This window comes from Podarcis cretensis (genome assembly GCF_951804945.1).
Source record: "Podarcis cretensis genome assembly, chromosome: 12".
Taxonomy (NCBI): Eukaryota; Metazoa; Chordata; class Lepidosauria; order Squamata; family Lacertidae; genus Podarcis; species Podarcis cretensis.
The window spans coordinates 12,697,962-12,720,345 of NC_137181.1; the positions used below are offsets into that span (position 1 = coordinate 12,697,962).

Genomic DNA, 22,384 nt, shown 5'->3' on the forward strand with positions numbered 1-22,384 from the left:
AACTTTCTATAGGATTTATGGTGTTGAATTTAAAAAAAAAAAAAAAACACAGTGGAGAGACTGCCAGTGGAACCAGACACTGTGTTATCATGGGTGTACAGTTGGAAGTGGCAGACCTATGTCAAGTTCCCTCTGTGATAGACACCCTCACTGAAGATGGGTACTTGGAAACATGACCAATATGTTGGGTGTATTAATTGATACAACTCTCCCGGCTTTTCACACAATAGAGATTTAGACTCAGCTATATGTGGCAATGTTTATGATTTCTCATCAGCAAGATGCTGTACTTCTGTGAAAGCTGCACTGGCAGAAAGTCCTTAAACTGTCAGCATCTAACAAATTCTTCTCTCTCCAGATTGTTGGTCTCACCAACTCTCACTGGTTGCTGAGTCACACAGGGCTAGTCTGCCACACACCTTCCCCCTCCTTTTGCCCCTCCCTTAAGGTGCTATGCATGCTCTGATGCTATGCATTCTGTGCTCTCCCAGGAGTGCAACAGCAGGCATTCCCCTGCCCCTTTATGTTAGCTCCAGAAGCATGGGCACTTCCTCTTAAACCACTCAGCCCAACAAAAAGAAATGATCCTGCTAATATATACATGCTAGCTGTGCACCTCATATTTTTGTAAACAAACGAACAAACCTGATTATAAACATAATAGATACCTGCAATGGTACCAACCACATTATGTTGTCTGACCTGGCATCAGGCCCCTGTAACATAGTCATATTTGCTATTTTATGATACAAGGAGAAAATCTCTACAAGCTGGCACCAGATTCATCAGTGCTCCTTATGATATAAATATGGCGTCCTAAACTTGATGTGTTAGAGTTGCCATCCCTGAAACACGCCAGCAACATTCCTAAGACTGGAGCCTTTAGAAATGCCACAGGTCTCTTAAGATGTATAAATGGGCCAATCTTCTGTTGCTGATGGACTATCTCATTGCCATTGCACAGAAAACCTTAAGTGAGTTTCTTACTTTTGCAAAAAGTTTAGAAAGCCACACAGCCACTCAGAATGACTGGAAAGCTCCAGGATCCAGTATCACGTGGAGAGAGCATTTCAACATTTTGCTAGAGCAGCTTTGCTGATTGCTAATGACATTTGAACTTCGAGGATACAGCAGAGGCAACTTTTCTCGTTCACAGCTGTGTGTGGGATGGTGATGAGTTAATGATACGGGAGTTATGATAGAAATTTGCACAGACGCAGAGACTGAAGCATCTTTTTAATTATCCTTTGTTGTTTTGTTCTGGGGGGGCAGGGAAACCACCAAATGGAACTAAGTACAGGTTTAAAAATAAAGTAAAAGATGTTGAAAACAACACAACAGCAGTGGCAATAAGAAAGGATAACAATTAGCTGTTAAAACCAACCTGTTATTGAGGACAAAAATGATTGCTTCCCAACACTGGGGTGTGTACTGCTAAAGACAATTTAAAATTCATACATCGAGCCTGATTTGTGTAGTGGACTGAAGCACAGTGTAGGGCATTTGGCATGATTGCTAAAGCACTGGATTCAAATCCAAATAGTTAGCTTCAAATCCATACTCGGCCAGAGATAGTGCTGGATTTATGGACCCATTTGCTACAGGAATTTCATGATGTTAGCAAGGCACACCAAAGTTTGCAAATTTCTTTCAGCATATGTGCAAATATTTACAGCAGCTATTGCAGTTCATATCAAACATTCAAGCTAATTTTGATGAAACTGAACAGCAAGCAAAATTTACTCTACTGGATGTTGAGTACAAAACTGTCAAAATAAGGCAGAGTACCAAAAAAAAAGGCCAATGATGTGACAACACCCAAGCCTTAGACAAACTTTCTTCAAGAGACAACTTTAGGGTAAATTCATTTATCCCTGTCATGGCTGCACTTGAGGCCAAACACTAGAAGAACATCATTGTATAGGAGTGTAGCTAGCAATTTTTCCTTTTTGCAAGCAACCAAGGAACAGATTCACAACAACGTTGAGATGTTGATGATGCAAGTGTATCAGAAGGATGCTGACCTTAGTTTAGTCAATGACCTCTTATGCTTCCACTTGCATGTCACCTTGAAAAAGAAAATCTAAACCACCGGGATATGTATCAAATAATATTCAAGGAGGAAATTTGGAAAGTTTATGGCTGAATTGTAACAAGTACCAATTGGGTTTTCTGTGGATTTGTGTTTGTTCTGATTCAACAATAAACAGCAGGTTTTTGTGGGGAAAGCAGTGGGGCAAAAAACAACAACAAAAAATCCTCTTTGACCCATGCATAGAAATCACAGGACATGAGGAAGGAGATGTAGAACAAGCATGAGTGTGGATGAGCTATGCATCCCAGCCTCCTGGCAGCTGAACAGCAGAATGCTGCAATGTACTATATTGTCCCCAATGTTGCTGAGCATCTATTTGCAGCCATTGGGAATGGTCATGATTTGGGACGCAAGTGTCACCAGTAAGTAGATGACAGCTTTATTTTTCTGCAACATCTGAGTCAGGAAGGAGTGTGCATGTCCATGAACCAGTGTGGAGAAACAGGAATGGTTTATGAACTGAAAATGAATCCTGATAAGAGAAAGATCCTGTGGGTGGGTCTGGAAACTGAAGTGCTTGCCTGTTCTGGATAAGGTTGCACTCCTCCACTGGAGAAGTCACATAGTCAGGGAGCACTCCACTGCTGTCATTAGAGACTCAGTTGACCCCACTGGCATGGAGTGCTCTTTATCACCTTTGGTTGTCCCATACACCTACTAATTAACTGACAAAAGCTTTATTTCCAGCACTTCCTGCATTGTCTGAAATAGATCCTAAGCCCATAAGTACCTCAATATAAACTCTCCTACTTGGCGGTGGCAGGGGTGGGGAGGAGCTAATATGGTTCTCTCAAATAGAGAGGGTTTTCTCATATATCAGATACAGACTTGTGATAAAATTATAGGGTTGTATCCAAATAAATTATACTTAGAGTAAACCCACTGAAAGTAATAAACCTAAGGTATTAATTTATGAAGTTCTACTTTCTTGGGCTCCATGATCACTGCAGATGGTGACAGCAGCCATGAAATTAAAAGACGCCTGCTTCTTGGGAGAAAAGCAATGACAAACCTAGACAGCATCTTAAAAAGCAGAGACATCACCTTGCCAGCAAAGGTCTGTATAGTTAAAGCTATGGTTTTCCCAGTAGTGATTTATGGAAGTGAGAGCTGGACCATAAAGAAGGCTGATAGCTGAAGAATTGATGCTTTTGAATTATGGTGCTGAAGGAGACTCTTGAGAGTCCCATGGACTGCATGAAGATCAAACGTATCCATTCTTAAGGAAATCATCCCTGAGTGCTCACTGGAAGGACAGATCATGAAGCTGAGACTCCAATACTTTGGCCACCTCATGAGAAGAGAAGACTTCCTGGAAAAGACCCTTGATGTTGAGAAAGATGGCGGGCACAAGGAGAAGGGGACGACAGAGGATGAGATGATTGGATAGTGTTCTTGAAGCTACCAGCATGAGTTTGACGAAACTGCGGGAGGCAGTGGAAGACAGGAGTGCCTGGCGTGCTCTGGTCCATGGGGTCACAAAGAGTCGGACACGACTAAACGACTAAACAACAACAACAATTCTGACTATTACTAATGTTGGATACAACACATAATCAATATGGAAATGGAAACAAGAAGAATTATCAAATTTATTTTTAGAGAATCAGAAATTACAACAAAGTATTCACGAAAAAAGAAAGGCAAGTCACTTGCATTTGAGCTGAGACATGTGAAAGGAATTACGGTAATTACCATGCAGCCTGCCAGAGGACCAGAATGAACTGCAATGACACATATACAAGAGTCACCAATGACCACAGGATAACGTTCACCTTTACCCAATAAAGCTACTAGCATTCTGAGACCTGGGTTGGGTGAGCCTTAATTTTAACAGATAAATGGTCTGTCCCTTTTAGTGTTCTTTGGCAAGCTTTCCCTATTGCTTCATTGCAACAAAGGGTCACTGAAGTTAAGAACTCTGATGAACTTTGCCCAGAGTTGATGTCTTTACAGTCACGTTTAGCTTTGCATACCAATTCTTTCTAAGTGATGAACTATGTTCTGCCGATTTCCTGTCAGACAAACATTTAATGAAGTAATGGAAAAGCTGGTCTTAAGGAAAAAATGGGAAAGTTAACCTTAACTCTCTAGTCTTGAACTAGAATTGTTTAGAATTTTTGAGTCCTGAAAACTAGTTGAACTATTTGTGTTGTAACCTCAGAATTCCAGATCCCAATTCAATCCATCTGTGTGACAAGGGGAAGAAACATACAAGATGAGGCTGCTAATCTCCCAAGTCCTTGTATTTAGTAATACCTAAATCAGTAAAGTTCCACTGTACAGAAGAACTTTCACCCACACCTTACCACTGCCTCATACGTTCTGGTACATGGGTAGGCAAACTAAGGCCCGAGTGCTGGATCTGGCCCAATTCCCTTCTAAATCTGGCCCACGGATGGTCTGGGAATCAGCGTGTTTTTACATGAGTAGAATGTGTCCTTTTATTTAAAATGCATCTCTGGGTTATTTGTGGGGCATAGGAATTCATTCATATATTTTTTTCCAAAATATAATCCGGCCCCCCACAAGGTCTGAAGGACAGTGAACCGACCCCCTGCTGAAAAAGTTTGCTGAGCCCTGTTCTAGTACAAAGAACATTGGGTAATTTTTATTTATTAAAGAAATATTCAGGCTTTTCTAGGCGCTATCTAAACTCATTTACTTGGGAGTAAGTTTCACTGAACTCAGACATACTCCCAACATACAGGCAGCAACCGTTTTCGGCATGTCCAATATTTGCATGACCACATACATGTACATCATGCCGAACCCAGAAGTCACCTGAAAATGTCACAAAAAGGGGTAGAACAGGGCAGGGCAGGGGCGAACAGGGTGTCTGCAGGCTTTTTTAATGGGTGTTCCAATTATATGCGATTTCACACAAGCACTATAACCCGGAACGCAAATCCCACGCAAACAGGGAGTTGCCTGTTACAGAATAGGTTTGCACTTCTAGACAAACTACTTCAGTATGTGACACCAGCATATACAGTAACATAGAAATCCAAGTGCTTTGAATGAACTATTTCAGTTTAATAAAGTTCACTGGATAAGTTCAAAGATCTCTGAACTACACCTAGAAGTAGTTCCCATAATTGCTGGGTGAACTGAAAGAGAATTACATTCATTTTAGGGAAGAACTTTGAACAATTTCTAGTTCATCTTCAAGTTTGTTCTCTTACATGTTTTTTTTTCACTTTTTAGATACTTTGGCCTTTAAGCTTAAATAGAATAATTGGAAAAAATAAACAATTTTGTGTGTATACAGTATACCTGTGTGTTGATGTATTCTTAGTCCTCTAAAGCATATTTTATACTTCAGCACAGCAGCTTGTAACATTCTGAATGCTGAAAAACTGCCGAGGATCATTTGGATGAACTTGAACTGAATGTGAACCAAACTACAGTACGTAATTGTTTTTGTAAAGGGACAAAAGGGAATTAGTTCCTTTGTGAACATGTTGAACTTGGACTAGTTTATTTTTAAAATGAATTTTCCAAGCTCTGGTATAGCCTGTGGTATTGTGACTAAAAACACAGGTTGCCTGAAAAGGTGCATGAAGAAGCCTCCTATATTGGCACTGCAAACAGATTTCAGGGCTGTTGTTAAAATTAAAAATTGTGTGGATGCAGATGAGCACATGTTAAATGATGGGCATACAACCACATGGGTAACTGACCACCTTTTGCATCTTAAGTAACGAGAATTTAACCATGCATCTGCATTTGGATCAGAAATCTTCAGGAAATCTGAAGAAGTAGAGGAACAGAGTGGTAAAATTCTCATGTCATTACCTTCCTGTTGTGTGCTAAACACAGCGGCATGGGTTTTCCGGTGGCTCTTGGATAGCAAAGCCCTCAAGAGCCCATCCCACATCCACATAGCCCTCTCCCGAAACCTGGGCCAATGCTGGTATAGGAAAGAAGCATATTCTTGATGCCTCCCATATGATCTGAGAAGTCTCAAGTCACCCAGGAGCTGCAAAAGTATCTTCTACCCTGAGGGCACTGTTTGGTTTTGGGGGGATCAGATACAATTGCTTAGTTTCCAATCCATATGTTTAAAAGCAGCAGCAACAACAACATACCCCAGCAACACAACTATCTAATCCAGAGCTCATCTCCTCCACGGGGAGCACAGCCTGCAGAGGGTGCGGGGCTGGATTAACCATTAAACAAAACAAGAACGTGCTTAGGGCATCAAGGGAAGGGGGATACCAAAGAAATTTTCCATTGCCAGATTTTTAACATTAATGGTCTCAAAGTGCTCAGCTAAGCCTTCATTTTCTCATATGAACTATATTAAAAATCCCAATCAAACAACTATGTAACAAGACAGGCTTTATCTCTACTAAGTATAGAATCAGATGTGTTACGTATGATTCGTTTTGAGGATCTGATAAAAGACTTTGCAATTAGAAAAAGTAGGATAAAAACTTTTCTAATATAAGCAAAGTGGAAGTATACAAAAATAAACATTACTTTCCATCTTACTGTAGGTTTCATTTCATTTAAAGAAATGGAAGTTTATTTTACGGTTTATTGTTGTTTATATTTTGAATTAGATCTATATGGGAGCACCCAAACCTTTTAAGTGCTTAAGGCCTCTAAAGGTCTTAATCCTGCGTGGGAGGACAATTTTGGGGAGGGCGATTTTTAGGGTACAAACAGAAAGAAAGCGAAGGTGTTTTGTTTAAAAATAAAAAAGCCTCACAGACTGCAGTTTTAAGTATTTTTAATAAGCCTCAAGGGAGACCCTTGCCTAGTGCTACACCCCAACTCAAGCTGTGAAGCTCATCAGGTGACCTTGAGCCCAGCCACTTTCTCTCTACCTCACAGGGTTATTGTGGTAAGAAGAAGAAGAAGAAGAAGAAGAAGAAGAAGAAGAAGAAGAAGAAGAAGAAGAATTTTTTATTTATACCCCGCCCTCCCCAGCCAAGGCCGGGCTCAGAGCGGCTTACAAGCAATAATAAAAACAAGAAAGAAATCAGATCCTGCAGGGCCCTGTTCTCATGAGGCAGAGCGTTCCACCAGGCCGGAGCCAGAGTTGAAAAGGCCCTGGCTCTGGTTGAAGCCAATCTAACTTCCTTAGGGCCAGAGACCACTAGGGTGTTGTTATTTATGGACCTTGAGGCTCTCCGTGGGGCATACCAGGAGAGGCGGTCCCGTAGGTACGAGGGTCCTAGGCCGTGAAGGGCTTTAAAGGTCAAAAGCAGCACCTTAAATCTGACCCTGTACTCCACCGGGAGCCAGTGCAGCTTGAAAAGCACTGGGTGAATATGCTCCCATGGCAGAGACCCCGTGAGGAGCCTCGCTGCAGCATTCTGCGCCCGCTGGAGTTTCTGGGACAGCTTCAAGGGCAGCCCCGCGTAGAGCGAATTACAGTAGTCAAGCCTGGAGATGACCGTTGCATGGATCACTGTGGCCAAGTCGGGGCGGGAAAGGTAAGGGACCAACTGCTTGATGCGGCGAAGGTGGAAAAATGTTGCCTTAGCTGTTGCTGTAACCTGCGCCTCCCTGGAAAGGGAGGCGTCAAGGATTACACCCAAACTCTTAACGGAAGGCAATGGCACTAATTGGGCCCCCGCAAGAGAAGGGAGTTGGTCCCTCATCCCCATGCTATCCCTACCTAGCCATAGGACCTCTGTCTTCGAAGGATTTAGTTTCAATCGGCTCCCACGAAACCATCCAGCCACAGCTTCCAAGCATCTGGTCAGTGTGTTCGGGGTCGAGTCGGTGTGGCCATCCATCAGCAGATAGAGCTGAGTGTCATCAGCATATTGGTGACAGCCCATCCCAAAGCTCTGGATAATCTGGGCAAGGGGGCACATAAAGATGTTAAAAAGCATCGGGGAGAGAATTGCGCCCTGTGGCACTCCACACACCAAGGAGTGGCGCGACGACATTTCCCTCCCTAGTGCCACCCTCTGTCCCCGACCAGAGATAAAAGAGCACAACCAGTTACGGGCTATGCCCTGTATCCCCATGTCTGCGAGGCGGTGGTCCAGAAGATCATGATCGACCATGTCAAAGGCTGCTGACAAATCTAAAAGGATCAGCAGTCCTGACCCGCCTCGATCCAGGTGTCTACGGAGATCATCTGTTAGGGCAACCAGAGCCGTCTCCATCCCAAAACCAGGACGGAAACCGGACTGAAATGGATCTAATGCCGATGTTTCCTCCAGAAACCTACCAAGCTGTTCAGCAACCGCTCTCTCAATTACCTTACCCAGGTATGGAAGATTTGAAACTGGGCGGTAATTGGATAGGTCTAAGGGATCTAATGAAGTTTTTTTTAAGAGTGGACAAATTGATAATTTTTTTTTTCAAGGGACAAATTGATAATTTCAACCAGGGGGGTCCGTGCAACAACTGGACACTCCCTAATCAGCCAAGACGGGCACGGATCAAGGAGGCAGGTGGTGGGCCTACCAACTTGGAGGAATCTATCCACATCAGTAGGGAGTATCCGATCGAAATGGTCCAACACTGGACCTAAAGTCAGTCGAGGGGCCTCCAGTTCAGTCACTGTATCTAACTTGGCAGGGAGGTCACTGCGGAGCAACAGGACTTTCTCCGCAAAAAAACTCACGAATGCCTTACAGCTGTGGGTCGAATTTGTGCTTAAATTTGGTTGTCCTCAAGAAGAGGAGGAGGGAGGACGAACGAAGAGGAGCCAACCCATTTACTCCCTGAAAGCAGAAAACGGCTAGGTAATAGATAGATAGATAGATAGATAGATAGATAGATAGATAGATAGATAGATAGATAGATAGATAGGGAAACCGAAGTCTCCCCTAGTTCTGAACACGAGAGAACTGCGTGGGCGGGAGGGGGCGCTGCGCAAGGCCCGCCAACTGGCAGTTAGGGATGGAACGTTCCGTGCGGAGCGAACCCGCCTCGCGCCACGGCACGTCGCGAGCGCGCCCTTCGGACACCCGTCCCCGTCCCTCCCCCTCCCCGCGGGAAGCGCCACCTCACCCAACCCCCGTTCCCGCCCTGTCAGCGCGCGCGAGCTGTCAGTTGAGGGCGGGCGGGTGGTGTGTCCCCGACGTCATATGGGCCGCCTGCCTCCCATTGGCTGGAGCGGCCTCACCAGACTGAAATGTTGTTCTCGGGGCTACCCAGGAAAGCTCCCGGTCGGCTTCCCCCCGCCCCTTCGGCCGCCGCCGCCGCCGCCGATACAGTCGTCAGCGCCGCGGCGCCCCCTCCCGCGGAGAGAGGCGAGGGAGGGCTCGGGCGCGGGCGGCCCTGCGGCTGCGGGTAGGTCGGCTGCGAGTAACGTGACTTCGGGGCTCGCCGCTTTATAAGCCTTTCAGCCAGGCGCTGGTGGCGCGCGAGCGGGGAGAAGGGAGGGACCTGTGCGGCTGAGGGAGACGGAGCCGGGCTGAGCAGGTAGGCAGGCGGGCAGGAGCGAGGGAAAGGGGCGGGGGGGGGGCTGCCACCCCCGCCTGCCCGCTTCATGGAGGCGGCTGCGGGTGCCTTGAGGACCGTAAGTCCCAGGCACGGAGCCTCCCTATACAGGGGGAGTCTATCTCCGGGCGGTAGGTGCTGGCGGGGCCGGGCAACCAATTATGGCGGGTATGGGGGAAGGAGAGCAATGGCTGCGGCCTTCGTCCCTCCTTGGTGGTCTTCTCCCCGAGGAGCGCGGGTGGCGGCGTTGGGGATCAAAGCTGGGCTGCATTGCTCCTCCAGCCCCTTGGCTGCGTTTTCGCCGCTGCCCCTGCAGGGGGAGGGATGCCCAACAAGTAGGAGACGCGAGCACGCAGCCCTATTTCTCGCCCCCTCCCGTATTTGTTCTCTGTGCCTTGCACAAAAAGAAAGGAAGGCGCCCTTTTGCAGTAAAATAATCGGCGGTCATCTAGCCTGGCCGCTGCTGGAGGAGAAGGGAGGTGGAAAATGCTCCCCTCGTTTTGATTTCGTCTAGGCGGATCCTCGAAGCAGTAATGAGCCCCAGACGTGGCTGTGTGAAAGATAAAAGCTTGCCAGCACCTTCCCCACCTTGGTTGGTTGCAACAGGCATACCCTGCGAAGGTGTTATGTATCTGGAGAAGCCGGGGAAAGGCTAGGCAGGGTGGGTTTTGTGGTACTCGCACACACAAATCATCACATAGACAGCAAACTTGGCAAAAGGCCTGGGATGGCCACGTGTCATGTATGATTTAGTTGAGATTCCTGCATTGCAGAAGATTGGATTAGATGACCCTCCCTCAGGGTCTCTTCCAGCTCTACAATTCTATGATTCTGTTCTTTGTCTGTTTCCTTGGAAGCAGCTGTCACGGACTTCAGTGGGTCTTTCTTCTAAGTCTGCAAGCATAGGATTGTAATTTTTAGAGATGGAAGGGATGTGTGAATCTCCAGCACTTGGGAATTTTGACCCTGTTGTCATTATTTTACAGGTGAAGATCTAAGAATTCTCCAAAAAGAATGGGTAGCGGGTATTTAAGTCCTCCCCAAGTGTTTTCAATAAATGGGGATGGAAGATCTAAATAGATACTTGAAAAACCTAACACAAGGGTGGAGGATAGAGCATAGAGCAACTATCAGTTGCTCCTGATAGGCATTCAATACTCCTAGCTTTCTGAAAGGCTAGTTTCTCTCTGGTGAAATCTTCCCAGGAATGAAAGCAGTCTAGGTATGCTTGCACTTTTGGTTTGGGTTGCATCCAGCTCTCATATGTGGGAAAGAGAATTGTCAGGCTATTGATTCTAGAGAAAAATTGGACCTGTTGCCCTCCAGCAGTAGGAGATCCCTGGGAGCAGTACAATTCAAGTAATCCCTCCCAGGGCAGGGGACTGTAGCACAAATAACTTTAGCTTCAGGTGGATAAAGTTTAATATCCAGTTGATAAAACTTTTCACTAAAATAATTTCCAGGGGCAGGCATGTTAGTCAGCTGCAGCAACAACAGCAGTCTTTTGACATCTTAAAGACTAACATATTTTATAATAAAACTTTAGTCTTTAAGGTGTAGCAAAACTGCTTTCTTTTAAAAGAAGGCAGTATTGGAAGCTGCTGCCCAAACACGAAAAGGAAGATCCTATCAAGTTCCAATAGGCACGTGTATGTCTTAACAGCAGTATAGGTAGTCTGTTAAAGGTTTTCCCAGATCAGGGCATTGTCTTCATATTGTGTCTATACAAATAACAAGGACTGCTTGTAGCTTTGTATAAATTGCTATGCAAGCAATAGGTTTTTATAAAGCAAAATGTGTTATTTTGATCATCTAGCATGTCTAGTTTTACAACATCAGAATGGATTCTGGATCATGTATGTAATGAATGCTCTTTTGAGGCACTTCAAAGTTTTCTCTCTTCTGAATTGGAAGGGCCAACTCACTGGAGATGTTAGTAATCTGCTGGAGGGGGGAAATCAAATTGTGAACTCTTTAGCTATTAGACCAAGCCATTGAAAATCTGTATTATAAGTATTGATTAACTGTCCCAGGTCACTGATGCTGGGACAGCTTGGTGTTACTCTCTTAATATGTATAAGAATCTAAAGGATCCAGTATTTTTGTCACTATATAAGCATCACTGTTTGTATGGCAATTGACAACTTCATGTGAAATGTCTGAAAACATGCTATTATATGCTTGTTTATATTTTTGTCATGGTGTAGGGGCATGTTTAAAGCTCTAGGTAGATGTTCCTACCCTTCCTTTTAAGAAGCTGAAGGTAGTGCACATGGTCCCCTGTCCCATTCTCATTTTATCATTGAAACAGCCTTATGTGATAGGTTGGACTGTGAGAGGGTGACTGGCCTAAGGTCACACCTTGAGCTTCATGGCTGAGTGGGGATTTGAACATGTTTTTCTCAGTCTGGTCAAACGCTCCAGCTATTACATATATTGTTGCTTAGAATGTTTTGCAATAGTAATAGTAATGCCAAGCAATATATCATTTTCAGTGTTCAGAATGACAGTTACATACATTATGAGAACAATCCTTACAACAATCCTGCATGGTAAACAAGCATTATCCCAACATTACTGAGAGTTCTTTCCTTAAGGTCACCTTGTGAATCATGACTGAGATGTCACTTAAATTAATGACCTCCTAGGTTGCAACTCATTCTCTTAACTACTATGCTATATTAACTACAGTGTATCCTATCCATCAGTGGAGTATTACCTGTATTCAAAAATTGTCTTGGGCTTCCACACCTCACCTGGAAGTGAACTCATTAACTATTCTCTAGTGTCCAAAGCAAGGCTATAGAATATTCTTACTTCCTAAAGTACTGAAGATGACCATAGGATTGTTGGGTTTTCTTCATATGTTGTTCTGACACTGACTTCTCATTTGTAAAGAAAATTCCTATATCTCATGGTAGACAAGTACAAACCATTAGTAGTTACACAGATAAAGCACATGGCATACTTGATGGCTGGCTTTGCAGCCGAATGTTGGCACTAATAACTTCTTGATGCCCCTTTCAGAAATCTCATGGAGAAGCCTGTGTCCAGAACAGAAGATCATACCTGGAGTTGTTCCTGTACTGCCAGGAGAAGGCAGAGAACCCCTTTAGGTGGAAGTGCCACAGGGCTGGCAGCCAAAGTGGGTGAAATGTTGAGCTCGTCTGTCTCGAGTTCTCCTCTAAAACTAGTGAGTCACAGCATGCGGAACCCAAGCAGCTCAAACATTGGCAGTGGCACCAGCAGCAGTTTGAACTTGAGCAGGGACGTAGTGCAACGGAGCCTGGTGCTCTTTGTCGTTGGCACTTTCCTCGCCCTGGTGCTGAACTTGCTGCAGATCCAGAGGAACGTAACACTCTTCCCCGAGGAGGTCATTTCTACAATCTTCTCCTCTGCTTGGTGGGTGCCCCCTTGCTGTGGGACAGCAGCAGGTATGTCACCAGACTAAACTTTGGTTGTTTGGGAATCGTTGTGGAAAGAAGGCATTGGCAGTTCTAGACGTTGGATTGTATTTTGTCGCTGGGTGGTATTTGAGACCCGCAACTTGTTGGGGTTTGCTTCTTCAGTCTGCTGCACTCTTTTCAGGATTGGCCATGACTTAAGAGTCTGCATGCTTTGTTAATGCAGTCTAGCTGCTGAGCAAATTGAGAGAACAATCGGATTAAGCAGAAGCATGTTGTCGTCTAGGAAAGAGCAGGGATGTGTAGCAGGTTACTTTCGTGGGCTGATGCTGCTTTAAGAGTTGGCACTGTGATTAGCCCTGGAATTAGGGAAGAGTTTCCTCCAAGCTATTGTCTGTCAAAGTTTTAGCACAGGCGCTTGCATGACTCATCACCACTCTCTGCCTTATGATTGGTTCCCTTTTGAAACTGGTGAGTCGCGTGTTCTTGCTCCTATTGGTTGCCTGCCTGAACATGCCACATACTTGAATCAAAAACAAGGAAGTCACATGTTGCGGCAGCAGAGGATGGGAAGTGAAGCTTGGCTAGCTGCCTGTTCTGAGAGCAGCTGCAGCAGCTTCATTTGCCAGCAGAAATGTAAGGGGATTTCCTCCTGCACCACCCCCTTGCAAACCTAGGACAAAACGCTTAGTTAAAATAGAAATCTATTTTGTTATATAAAGAAGCAGAACAAATAGCTGAATGTTAAACAACTCCTGCTGCTAACTACACAGTGGATTCAAATGGCACTATAGGGGAGCATTAAAACACAGCTGTATTCTATTAAGTAGAATGTTGCAATGCTTGGCAGAAATGTTTGAAGTGTAAACATAAATCTTTATGTTGGTAAAACTTTTGAAGAGAGCAACACAGAAAAGAGATGAAGGAGAAAAGCCAAAATTTATCAAGCTACCCCAAAAATTCATCATGTCATGGAGGCTTTAGCTGAGATTCCTGCATTGTAGGGAGTTGGACTAGATGACCCTTGGGGTCCCTTCAAACTCTACAGTTCTATGATTTTTAATCCAATGAAGGTTTAACCCAATCTCAGAACCGTACTGGCTACTGCCATTCCTTTTGATTACTGTCTGAATTCGAGATGTTATTTTCTGGCAACATAAAATTTAGTTTTCTAATAAGTTTCTGCAGTACAAAACAGCTCTTGCCAGTGCAGGGTGGCACCTGCCCCTTTGGCTGCAGATGTTGCCCTAGAGCAGGATATATACGTATGTGTTTCTCAAAACAGGTGGCTTCAGTTTTAGCCACCTCTCTGCATCATGAGTAAAGCAGTGAACTTCAGATATTCTACACAGAAACAGCCAGTGTTTGTCCCATAGTATTGTGTGCCCTCTGAAATGAAACAAAACCAAGTTCTAGCCCAGGTGTCGCCAACCTAAGGCCCATGGAGGCCATTTAACCGGCCTACGATCCGCCCCCGAACTGAGCCACCCACTCGGCGAGCCCCCATGCGCTGCGCTAAAGTAGCGCAGCGCAGGGACTATTCCGTGGCACCAGAAATCACTTCTGCGCAGGCTCTATTTTCGGCGTCTGGGCATGCGCAGAATTGATTTCTGGCGCCGCGGACATACGCAGACGTGATTTCTGGCATCGCGCTGCGCCGGTCCGGCCCATGGAGGATCTCTGCGGGTGTGATCCAGCCCATGCCCGGTAAGCCTTGCCGACCCCTGTTCTAGCCTGTATATTAACTGCTGTCACTCAGAGGCCAGTTGAAATGGACTTAACATTTTAATATACAGTGGTACCTCAGGTTACATACACTTCAGGTTACAGACGCTTCAGGTTACAGACTCCGCTAACCCAGAAATAGTACCTCAGGTTAAGGACCTTGCTTGAGGATGAGAACAGAAATTGTGCTCCGGCGGTGCAGCGGCAGCAGGAGGCCCCATTAGCTAAAGTGGTGCTTCAGGTTAAGAACAGTTTCAGGTTAAGAACGGACCTCCGGAACGAATTAAGTTCTTAACCCGAGGTACCACTGTACTCCTGTTGTTGTAACTAAACATGTAGAGCAATAGTTTTGTCTGGCATTAAGAGTTTCCAGCCCAGCATCACTTGGCCATGTTGATAAGGAAACTCTTCATACTGGGGAAAAACACTGTGGGAAAATAGCTTTATATGTGGCAGTGAGTGGGAACCAAGTCACCTGATGAGGCTATTTAAGCAGCTGCTGTGTGTGTTGGCAGCTTACCAGGTAGTATTGGGCTCCAACTTCCATCAGCTTTACTAGCATAGCCAGTGATCAAGGATGTTGGGAGGTGGAGTTGATCAACATTTGGAGGGCCACACATTAGGCACCCCTGGTGTACACTGTCCTGTAACAATCTGAATGACTGGAATGATTGGAAGCAACTTCTGCTAATAAAAACTGGCTGGTTGCTCTAGAATGCATTCTTCAGTGGTGCCTACAGCCAGTAGTTTACCTGTTAAATAGCAAAAGTGCTGTGGAAGTCAAATGCCTGAACTTTGAATTTTTAAAAAATTCAGTAGTACGGTACTTAAATGTGTTCCATGTGGATATATTTTTCAGAGGAAGGGAGGGTGTATGTGTGAAATATCTTTAATAAAAAGTCAGAAGAAATTTGGGCTCTTGGTCTAGGCAGCTAATTATTACTGTTAAAATATTGATTCTGCTTCTACCTGAGGCTTACATTTTCTACCAAGGAACAGAAACAAACTTCTTTTTAATATAAGCAGTGTAGTATATACAGGAAGAAATGAGTTCCTTTTGTAACTAAGATTCATACATGTTCCACCATAGTCCCACATCTTGAAGCATAACATAAGAATATGTGAAACACTATACAATTTGTGAAATATCATTAGCAGACACAACAGTAGGGAAAATTGGTTCTAGTCTGCATAAGACTTTGGCATGTGCTGAATAGATTTATATTTACAACAGCTTGGATATTAAAACTGTATGAACAATTTCTCCTTTTTCTTTTACAGCTGTTATTGGCCTGCTGTATCCCTGCATTGACAGTCATCTTGGTGAGCCTCACAAATTCAAGCGAGAATGGGCCAGTGTTATGCGGTGTATAGCAGTCTTTGTCGGCATTAACCATGCAAGTGCTGTATCCTTAGAATGATGTGATTAATGTCCATATCTGGTGTAATTATAATGGAATTTATTTTTAAGGTTCTTGTCAGTCTATACTTGACCAACTTCAACCGAAATGTGGAGAAATTCAGCATGAATGTGGAGAAATGACTGCGTTTTGAAATCCTTATTTCTGGACTTGTGCCTCTAGAATAGTCACTTGAAATGGATTGTGTGTCTCACAGCAACGTCCTGTACTAGGAAATGCTTTGAAGGATCTGGGATAAGGCTTCTTGGACTGGCACAAATAAACCACTTGTCTGCCTATAGCGAGACAAGGGCTTGATAGTGGCAAGTAGGGCATTGCTGATTGTATCAGCTGCACTTGGTGTTCTTAGGGCTGCAGCTGCTGTTAACACAAATTTCTCCGCTAAGGTAGCTAAAAGGTCCTGAGGATTAGGGTGGTTTATAAGACACATAAAAAGTTAGTAGTGCTGTGAGTAAAAGGAGGTTTAAAATAAAAGAGCAGGCGGAAATGACTGGCAGAATCCGAGATCAGGGAGAAGAGTTGGTGGAAGAAGATTGGAGGAAATTCAAAGTCTATTTACAGAAACATTGTAAAATTTCTGAATGTTGATGACACTGAAATGAAATGAAGGGGTTCTGGTAATAAGGTAAATTAGGTAAAAATGGACTGAAGTTAGGAGAAAGTTCAAAGTTAATGAACTTGCTGAACTAATTTTTAAGTGGAATACAAAAAAGGGAGACGTGAGGAAGTCAGGAAAATAAGTTAATCAAAGAGGAGAGGAAAAAAAGAGGGATTTTTGTTTTCTTTGTTTTTTCTTTTTTCTTTCGTTTTTATGTCAATTGTGAGAATTTTTTGTATCTTTGTATTTCTGTGTTTATGTATTTTTTTGTGTTTCGTTATTGCTTGCCTTGTAATTTTTCTTATTATTAAATTTAATAAAATATCATTTAAAAATAAATAAATAAAAGAGCAGGTGGTAGCCAACTAAATTTTACTCAGAGTAGACCCATTGAGTAATCCTTTCCATTACTCAAATGAGACCCTATGTTAAGTGTGTCCATTAATTTCAAGTGGGTTTACTCAAGAGTAAAACTTAGTTTGCTACAGCCCAGCCTGTTTAACAGAATAACAGATCTGGGATGTTGGGATAGAATTAGATTATGTCACAGACTCCACTCAATCGGTGGTCTGAATTTTTCACACACCCAAATCCTCACTTGTTAGTAGAGTCGAGTAGGGCACATGCATGAATATGTAGCATTTGCCTTTTTCTCAAATAAAGCTTGTTAGTGTTTTTGCACTAGCTTCTCCTTCAGATATGTCCCAGGAGTTCACTTTGAATTTCATTACAAGAAAATTAGCACCTTATTTGAAGAGGCACTAATTTACTTGCAATGGTCCTCGTTATATCTTGACAGAAGCTGTGGGAAAAATTGTCCCCTGCAGGCTAATGGTACCCATTTGCTACTTTTGACCGTTGCTTGAAGTGATTTTTGCATTTGTATACTGCATATACAGGTATACATGTACAAAAGAGGAATGTATGCAACATAAAAGACAAATAAAATGTGAAAGGGGTGATGGTGTAGACACCATCTAACAGCACTGAAGCAGAAAACTAAATCTGGCTATGTCTGAAGATTGTTATGATGAGCAAGAAGAAACTTGTCAGACTTCAAGGCTGCAGAATTTTCCTTAACTTTCTTCTTAGAAATTGGATTTTGCAAACAATATCCAACTCTCTTTGACCCTGGCAGCTTTGTCACTGGGTCTCTGGTGGACATTTGATCGTTCAAGAAGTGGTCTTGGTCTTGGAATTACAATAGCTTTTGTAGCTACTCTGATTACACAGTTCCTTGTCTATAATGGAGTTTATCAGTAAGTATCCCATCTTGTGACTTTAAATTGTCTATTTTAAAGTAAAAATTAGTTAAATTTGACTTGCATTCTTAAGCAAAGGTGTGTGCCCACTCTGCTGCTAAAAAATGAGAGTTATAAGCCACTCTGTCTTAATGATACAAGGCTGCTGCCTTGTACAAGATTACAATGTCTTTATGCTAAGTGGTTGGATCACTTTAAGCTTGATTCTAGGTGTGTTCCATTGAGAAAATAGGAAAGAGACTTTAGTGCAGAGAAGACATGAATTGTTCAATTTCTGTCCCTCTAAGCATTCTGTAAGCTTTCCCTATTTACACAGCATGAGACGTTTAATCCCTTTCACCACCCCTGTGGTAATAATACAGGATGTGACTGTACAAATAGAACTGTATCTTCTACAATCAGATATTAAATTCTGCTGACAAAATGTAAGATGGCAGTATCGAAATTCACAGAACTACCACTTGTTCCAGCATAGCTAAGTGTTCATATTAAAAGACAAACCTTGCACAGATATTAAAACTGCAGGCGTGTCTCACTTTCTTATATCTTTCTTTAGGTATACATCCCCAGATTTCCTTTACATCCGGTCTTGGTTACCATGCATATTTTTCTCGGGAGGTGTGACTGTAGGAAACATAGGACGGCAGCTAGCTATGGTAATTATCATACAATCTGTGTTTAGCCGTTTTTAAAAGGGAAATTAAGTTGATGAGTGTTAAACCTGTATGCAGGACATGTTATTTGGTGACTAATAAGAGTAACTGGTACTTTACAAGGGCGTGACCTACGTGACCTGAAGTACTTCATCCTAGCCTTGGTCTTTTGGGTGCATGGGAACCAACTCCAGGGGACCATGGATGTTTGAGCACCCACAATAATATAATTGTGGGGATCTGGCACCCACAATGTCAATGAGAAAAGGAGGCAGCAGTGCTGCCTCCAAGAGAGAAGCAGTTCAGTTCCACCCTCCACAGCCGGCCAGCAAGGCACCCTTTTCCAGTGGGGGAAGCTCAGGAGTGAAGGCAGAGTCTCTTTGCCCCCAAGTCCGAGCCCCTCCCCGCAGAAAAGGGTGCCTTGCTGGCTGCAGAGGAGAAGGAAGAGGAGCTGCCGCCCACCACAATGTGGATGTGCAATGTCACACACACACACCTGCACATAGTGCACGCGACATCACATGCACTACATGCAGGTGTGTGCGTATGACATCGCACATCCACGTTGTGGTGGCAGGTACCCACATATCTGGCTCCCATATCCTTATTCCAGAGGCATACAGTAACAAAAGGCAAATGTCAGGGAGGGCAGTGATGGTAAGTCTCTTCCCCATTCTCCTGGAAGTACCAACTGCTGGTGCAGGTTTAGCTTGTTTACAAGAATGCAGTTAAGTTTCAGCATAATGTTAAACATTAAACTGCAATAACATTTTTGGTTTTGACCACAGGGTGTTCCTGAGAAGCCTCACAGTGACTAAATATTTGGATCTGCACTGAAGGCAGGCGAAGATCAGTTCTTGAATCTGAACTAGAATTTTTTTCTTCTTGAATAACCTGCGTGAGCTTCCTGCGCAAATGGCTGGTGAAAAGATGCTTATTCACCTTAGAGCGGCCAAGAGGTTACCTTGATGTTTTTTCCTAGAAGCCTCTGGGTTTGACTGTTCTGTGGGAGAAGTCAATACAGACATAATGCATAGCAAGTCCATGCTTGGTGGCTATTCTCCCAAGTGCTAGGTTCCTGTTGGAAGTCATTGAACCAGCTGCCATATTTCAAAGCCTTGAAACAAAACTTACAATTACAAGCTTTGTACAAGTGCCCAAAGAAAGTTGGTTGGTGCTGAAATGTGGAGTACATGGATGGGTTTAATAGGAATAGTATTTATCAAAATGTCCTTTTAACATAGGGTTGCCTTAAAATGAAGGCGATTAGAGTAAAAGGTACAATCCTTCAGATGTTGTACGAAGGAATAATAACTATAGGCACAAATCACAGTTCCCTTGGAAAACATTCTTTGCTTTCTCCACTGAAATAAAGGAGAGAGGTGTAAGGAACTCTACCTATTTCAGTGTGCTTTGCACAGGAGTACTTATCCGAAGTGCTTTGATTTGTGGTTTTTGAAAACCTGTTCTCCTTGGAAGTGGGAAGCAAACTATCTTGCAGACAGAAAAGCAATAGGTCTGTCAGCTGCTTATCAAACTGATAGTGTGGTCCCTTACCACTTCCCTGCTATTGGATACACACAGCCAAAATTGATTTTTGCTCAGTAATGTATGTCACTGCAACTCTGTTGGGCAGGCCCTCAAGTGACTTTACTGATAAGCCTGTCCTCGGAGTGTTACACCAGCCTAAGAGGAGGGCATTCCTATGTGATTCCTGTTAAACTATATAGCAACTGGACTAGTTTCAGGGCCCAAGCAGTAGAGGCCATGACAGGTGCAGAGCAGGCCAACAGTGTTACTTAAGGCTTATCTTAAATGATTTTTGCTTTACAGTGTGTTTTGGAGCAGATCACTGCTTAGTGTTTGTTTTTCGCAACCCTATAGAACTTGCAATCTGTGATTGCCTTGTAAGGAAGAGTGTTTGTCACTACAATACACATTGGGTGTTTCTTAGTAGTTTCATGGTGAGCACAATATTCATTCAAATAATATAGACAGCAGCTGACCTAATGTAAAGTGCAATGTACAGTTGAGAGAAATCTGAGCCTTGTTGTCTCCTCTTTAGTATTTCTTGGTGATATTAAAGAAGAGTTCTGAACTCATTTCAATGCTGCATGGAGGCAAAAATCAGCAATAATTTATCTAATAATGCTAGTTTGTATCGTCTACTAAACCCTGGTCTTAAAAGAAATACTCCAGTCTTGTAGATATGGTGTACAACTGGAACGCTTACTGACTATTTTTCTGTAATAGGCAGTTAGACGTTCTTCTGTTTTAGCTTCTTGCGGCTTCTCATTTGTTTAGGTTCTAAACTGAGTCTAAAAAAAACCCTTCCTCCAGTTTATGTTCAAGGAAACCTCCTCAAAAGCAGTGTTTCTCAAACTGTTTGAACTCTGGTCTCTTTCTTAATTGTCTGCACCTTCCAGGTCCCCCAACCTACTAATAGCCCTTTGATCTTTGGTATGTGGGTGCACAGAATCCTTGTACACAGCAATATAGATGCATCTTGTTGCTGTGGTTCTAAGGTTCTGTGACTGGGGTAGTAATGCTGGCTTTTGAAATGACTAAACATATTGGACTCCCTCCAAAAACCAGGCATCCGGTGAGGAGCTGTCTCTGTTCCAAAACTCCCATATATTGCCCACTATGTGGTGGTGTCCATGGTTACCATAGCAGTTGAGGTGACTGCCACACTATGCTCTGTTGCTGGGAGGAAAGTGGTTCTATCTGCTGCAAGATATTTTTTCCTACTCTGGAATTCCTCCCACCTGTGGTGTGTTGTGCCTTCTCAGGAGCATAGTTTGAGAATCATTGTCCAAAAACTCTAGGGATGCTTAGAAATTTACTTCAGGGGCTTATGGGTTTGTAAAAGCCTACTGCAAAGGAAAGGCAAGATTTTCAAGCTCTGAAATTCTTCTCCTGATGGGATTAAAATCCAAGCTAGAGGAGAATTGTTTTTATATTTCCACTAGCCCTTACAGCGCAGCATTCCTCCAGAGAGCTACACCTTTGCACACTGCAATCAGATATACAAGATAACAGAAGGAGAGGTAAGGGAACAACTTTCCCATCTCGTTGCACACAGGAGTTCATTTCAGATCATCTTGTAGGTGAGCTAAGGAGTGCTCATTCAACTCTCTGAAATATTTTTGGAAAATGCTAAAAAATGTTAGTGGTATCTTTGTTCTTAAAGGGGAGATAGGGAAGACTTGAAGCAGTAAGGTACAAACTACACTGAAGGACTTTTATTACAGTCTGTGGTATTACTGAATAATAAATTGCAGCCTTTATTGGTTTTTAAAAGGTTTGGGAAAACCCTTTCTTTACCAATCTAAATAGTCCAATAAGGTTTCTCAAGTGAATATACCCACATGAAAATGTATCTGCAAGACAAAAGCCACCATATTCTCTAAGTTTAGTTTGAGATACTGTGGCACAGGAGGCAAATAACTACCTTTCCATGTCAACACCTTAGCACCCCATGTAACTAAAGAGGACAATTGTAACTGTAAATATGTAATCATGAAATCAAGAAGTATTTTATTTGTAAATTGGTGTTTTGACAAGACAGCCAAAATATACACTAGAAGTTCAATCTTGCCAATACTTGTAAGTATCTGAACCAAAGTGATCAGAATTTGTGTTATATGGAAAAATATGCATTGGGGGAGAATTGCACTATTCTGGGTTGGAATCCTTTGATTCTCAGACTCGGTAGTTTTTTTCAACAATGTGTGTGAGTGGTGGTTTTTTTAAAAAAAAGAAATTAAAGGTTTCAAACAACCATTTCTGTCTCTTGTTTACTTAGTT

At 43.2% G+C, this 22,384-nt stretch overlaps 1 protein-coding gene across 2 annotated transcripts; it reads left to right on the forward strand.

Annotated features, from left to right (window-relative positions):
• Positions 1-9,188: 9,188 nt before the first annotated feature.
• INSIG1 (insulin induced gene 1) lies at positions 9,189-22,360 on the forward strand. Of its 2 annotated transcripts, none has more exons than XM_079947024.1 (6): positions 9,189-9,361; positions 12,539-12,945; positions 15,922-16,046; positions 17,752-17,918; positions 18,478-18,577; positions 19,363-22,360. In XM_079947024.1, the coding sequence occupies exons 1-6, from the start codon at positions 9,204-9,206 to the stop codon at positions 19,390-19,392; spliced, it is 987 nt and encodes a 328-aa protein (XP_079803150.1). In that variant the 5' UTR covers positions 9,189-9,203; the 3' UTR covers positions 19,393-22,360. The 2 variants fall into 2 exon arrangements, with proteins under 2 accessions (XP_079803150.1, XP_079803151.1); XM_079947025.1 differs by having other exon boundaries at positions 9,355-9,493.
• Positions 22,361-22,384: the final 24 nt, after the last annotated feature.